Raw genomic sequence first — 3652 nt, 5'->3', positions numbered from 1 at the left:
TAATAAATTTCAGTAGGTATTTCGTACAGAGAGAGGCAGTTGTACTCGTAAACATTCTGCGGGAATGGCTTGCAGAGTGTCTTTAGTCTCATCCTTTTGAAGGCTGGACACTCGCACAGGAAGTGTTCGACTGTCTCTTTTGAGCCAGGGCAACCCAATACTTTCAGCATGCACCCCAACGGGCCAGTGCCCTGTACACACTGCAGTAAGTTTGTAGGTATGCTCTTTGTTCACTTCTAATAGAGATTTGGTTTAAAGTGGGTCGAAGAACAGCCAGAACTGCCGGATAATACTGTACGATCCTGTTCAGTTCCACCTCTGCTTGGCCTTCGAGTGATAACCGTCCACCGCGCGGGACACATTCACTGCGGAGCCGCACCTTGCTATTTCGTCCGCGGCCTCGTTTCCGTATAAGTATGTCCATATGTCCCAGAACCTATATTAGTGTGATTTCGTACTGATCAGAGATACATATAGGCCAGCTCTCTCCTATAGTCTTCAACTAGTTGTGATCTAACAGAGGTAGAAGTGAGTGACTCAACGGCAATTTTTTTTCAAGGGGAATTTTTTTGTCAAGAGATTTCGCACTAAATTTAAATGGTTGTAAATGAAAGAAAGCAAAAATATGCAAAAACCATAAGAAATCTACAAAAGCAGGTAATTTTTGCAAAAAATGCAAAATCGGGAATTTACTGCAAAATATGCAAAAATATGCACTAACGATTAAATGCCATTTCGATTTGAAGATGCCCAATAAAAAAATGCATTTGCAAGAGATTCCGAGCCCTAATAATTAGCTATAAATGTGACAGAATTTAAAATTTGAGCATTCAGTATTGAAATTTAGCTTGCAAACGAGGTTGTAATTCCAAATAAGCACTTTATTAACGGAATGTTGTGAAATTATCTCTTCTACTAGTTGATGATGAACTTTTTTTGTTTTTTACTAGCAACGACAGCTTTTTTGGCTGTTCGCTTGAATATTGCCCACACCAAGGAATGGTGGGAAAATGGGAATTACTATCAAATTTATCCGCGCTCATTTCGTGATAGTAACGGTGATGGAATCGGTGATCTAAATGGTAATGTTCTATGGTGGAAGTGAAAAATGCATTTATTTAGTAGATAGAAAGCACGGTTGCATGATTGAAAATCCTTTCTGATTTTAAATATGCTATCATTTAAGAAATCTATTTGACTAGTGATTTGTTTCATCGACTAAATAAAAAAAAAATTTTGTGATTAAATTTTCAAACAAATAAATTTGATTCGTGATTTCTTCAAATAAAACTAGCCACGAATTTCGAGTTTTTTTTGCCCATCTGCGCATTCTTGTGAGGTGACGATTCGAAAACATAATAAAAAAAAAAAATTTTGTTTTGCATTGGTAAAAAAATTACTGATGATTTTATTTGCCGAACAAATAAAAAATTTATATTAAGTGTTTATGATTTTATACAACTTTCAATTCAGAAATCAGTTTAATTTTTGAATTTGTAATTTGACTAGTTCAAACTCACGTAACTCTGTATAGAAATCAAAATTTATAAGAAGCTTAATTAAGATTTAATTAAATACATTTATTGAAACTGGAGGCTTTCAAAAGGCTTCGAAAAAAGCGAAAATCGAAATTTCTGAGAAATGACAAGTTTCAAGAAATCCTGAAAAAATCATGAACAGTCCTCAAAGCTCGGTAAAGGCCCAAACAAATTATGAATCATATTTACCTAACTTTTTCCCCCTCCAAACAGGAATTACACAGAGACTGCAATACCTAAAAGATATTGGCTTCACCGCTGCCTGGCTTTCGCCTATTTTCAAGTCTCCTATGATTGACTTTGGCTACGACATCTCCGACTTCTATGCCATACACTCCGAATACGGTACTATGGAGGATTTCAAAGCGCTCGTTGCACGCGCCAAACAACTCAACATTCGCATTATACTCGACTTTGTGCCAAATCATACTAGCGATGAGTGCGAGTGGTTTGAGAAATCGGTTAATCGTGAACCAGGTTATGAAGACTTTTACGTTTGGCACAATGGCACTGTGGATGCCAAAGGCAAGCGACAGCCTCCCAGCAATTGGATAAGCGCTTTCCGCTACAGCGCCTGGGAATGGAATGAGAAGCGGCAGCAATACTATCTGCATCAGTTCGCAATCAAGCAAGCAGATTTGAATTTTCGTAACCCATTGGTAGTGGCTAAGATGAAGGAAGTGATGCGTTATTGGTTGGATACAGGCATATCAGGATTTCGTATTGACGCTTTGCCTTTCATGTTCGAAAAGGCGCCAGATGCGAATGGTAACTTCCTCGATGAACCGGTTATTGACGATGTAAGCGTTTGCCCTGATCCAGACGATTGGTGTCATTTGAATCACACATACACGCAAGATCAACCTGAGTCCATTGAAATGGTGTATCAGTGGCGTGAATTGGTAGAGCAGTATAGGAAGCAGAAAGGTGGTGAGCCACGCGTACTATTGACGGAGGCCTACACGACTCTTGATAACTTGATGTTGTACTATGGTGATGGTGAAAGAAATGGGTCGATGGTGCCATTCAATTTTTATTTCATGAACAGCTTAAAGAATCAGTCAACAGCGCAGGAAATAGTTGATATCATTTCGCGTTGGATGAACAGCATGCCGGATGGTGTATTGGCTAACTGGGTATTGGGTAATCACGATAATCCACGCTATTCCACTCGGTTGGGAGTACAGCGTGCCGATTTGTTTACAATATTGCTGCAGACCTTGCCGGGCAATGCTGTGACTTATAATGTAAGTATAAGAAACAAATACTATTTAGTAGACGATCGTGAGTTCTATGTTAAAGCTCATTCTTATTTAAAGAGGAATTAGCTAGTACTTTAGATAAAACTATAATATGTTATTTGGTGATGTCATTCTTGTATGGGCAACTCGTCTCGTGGAGAAGGAGAGTACAACGGGCCAACCTCAATGGAAACAGTGGGGCATTTAGGAGCGCACTCCTTCTGGCGCTTAACGTCTTGCTTGTCGATATCTCAGATAAGGCATCTGGATCAAGGGATGTAGTAAGATTTAGCTTACCCAGGATGTGAATTTATTTATTACTGGTAGTAGTGGCTATACTAGAAACTAATTAACTTTTTTTCCACTCTACAACTCATCTTTGGATGTTTCGATGCTTGGCACAAACGTCGGTGGAGGTATTCTCCGCTGAGAAATCTTAACGACCTTAAATTTAGGCTTGTAGATCACTGCAGTGTTGTCCAGCCAAAAGTAGCTGCCATCAAAAAACAGCTTATTTATAGATAAGACCCCCTAGGGCTGGTCTACCGAAGTAAAGTTAAGGTAGTACTACTTTAATTAACATATTGACTATTCTTGGACTAATGACTCTACAGGACACTACTGTACGATCGTTCAGGCACAGAGTAAACCAGAGGTAGAGAAAGGTATCTCCTTCGGTTCACAAATTCACACTGAAATCTTGCTGCTACAGCGGGTTAACAGATTGAGACATTTTAACATTCCTTTTAAATTGCTCAGCTGTTGCAAGGCTGTGGTCTTCCCTGAGATCGCACTTAAGTATTAACAGCGAAGAGGGGCTCTCTTAGACACGGTGGGCAGGAAGCGAAGATAGGTTGCATAAAAATGTCGACA

At 39.3% G+C, this 3652-nt stretch overlaps 1 protein-coding gene across 1 annotated transcript; it reads left to right on the top strand.

The window, feature by feature from the left end:
- Positions 1 to 841: 841 nt before the first annotated feature.
- On the top strand, positions 842 to 2785 carry LOC108372679 (maltase A1-like; the record flags this gene model as incomplete). The annotated part of the gene is made up of 2 exons (XM_017628412.1): positions 842 to 1082; positions 1752 to 2785. Coding segments are annotated over exons 1-2 (1194 nt in total), but the record flags the coding sequence as incomplete, so codon positions are not given.
- Between the last annotated feature and the right edge of the window lie 867 nt (positions 2786 to 3652).

This window comes from Rhagoletis zephyria, unplaced genomic scaffold (genome assembly GCF_001687245.7).
Source record: "Rhagoletis zephyria isolate East Lansing unplaced genomic scaffold, Rhagoletis_zephyria_1.1 Rzeph_scaffold_05968, whole genome shotgun sequence".
Lineage (NCBI taxonomy): Eukaryota > Metazoa > Arthropoda > Insecta > Diptera > Tephritidae > Rhagoletis > Rhagoletis zephyria.
This window is presented reverse-complemented; position numbering and strand designations above follow the sequence as displayed.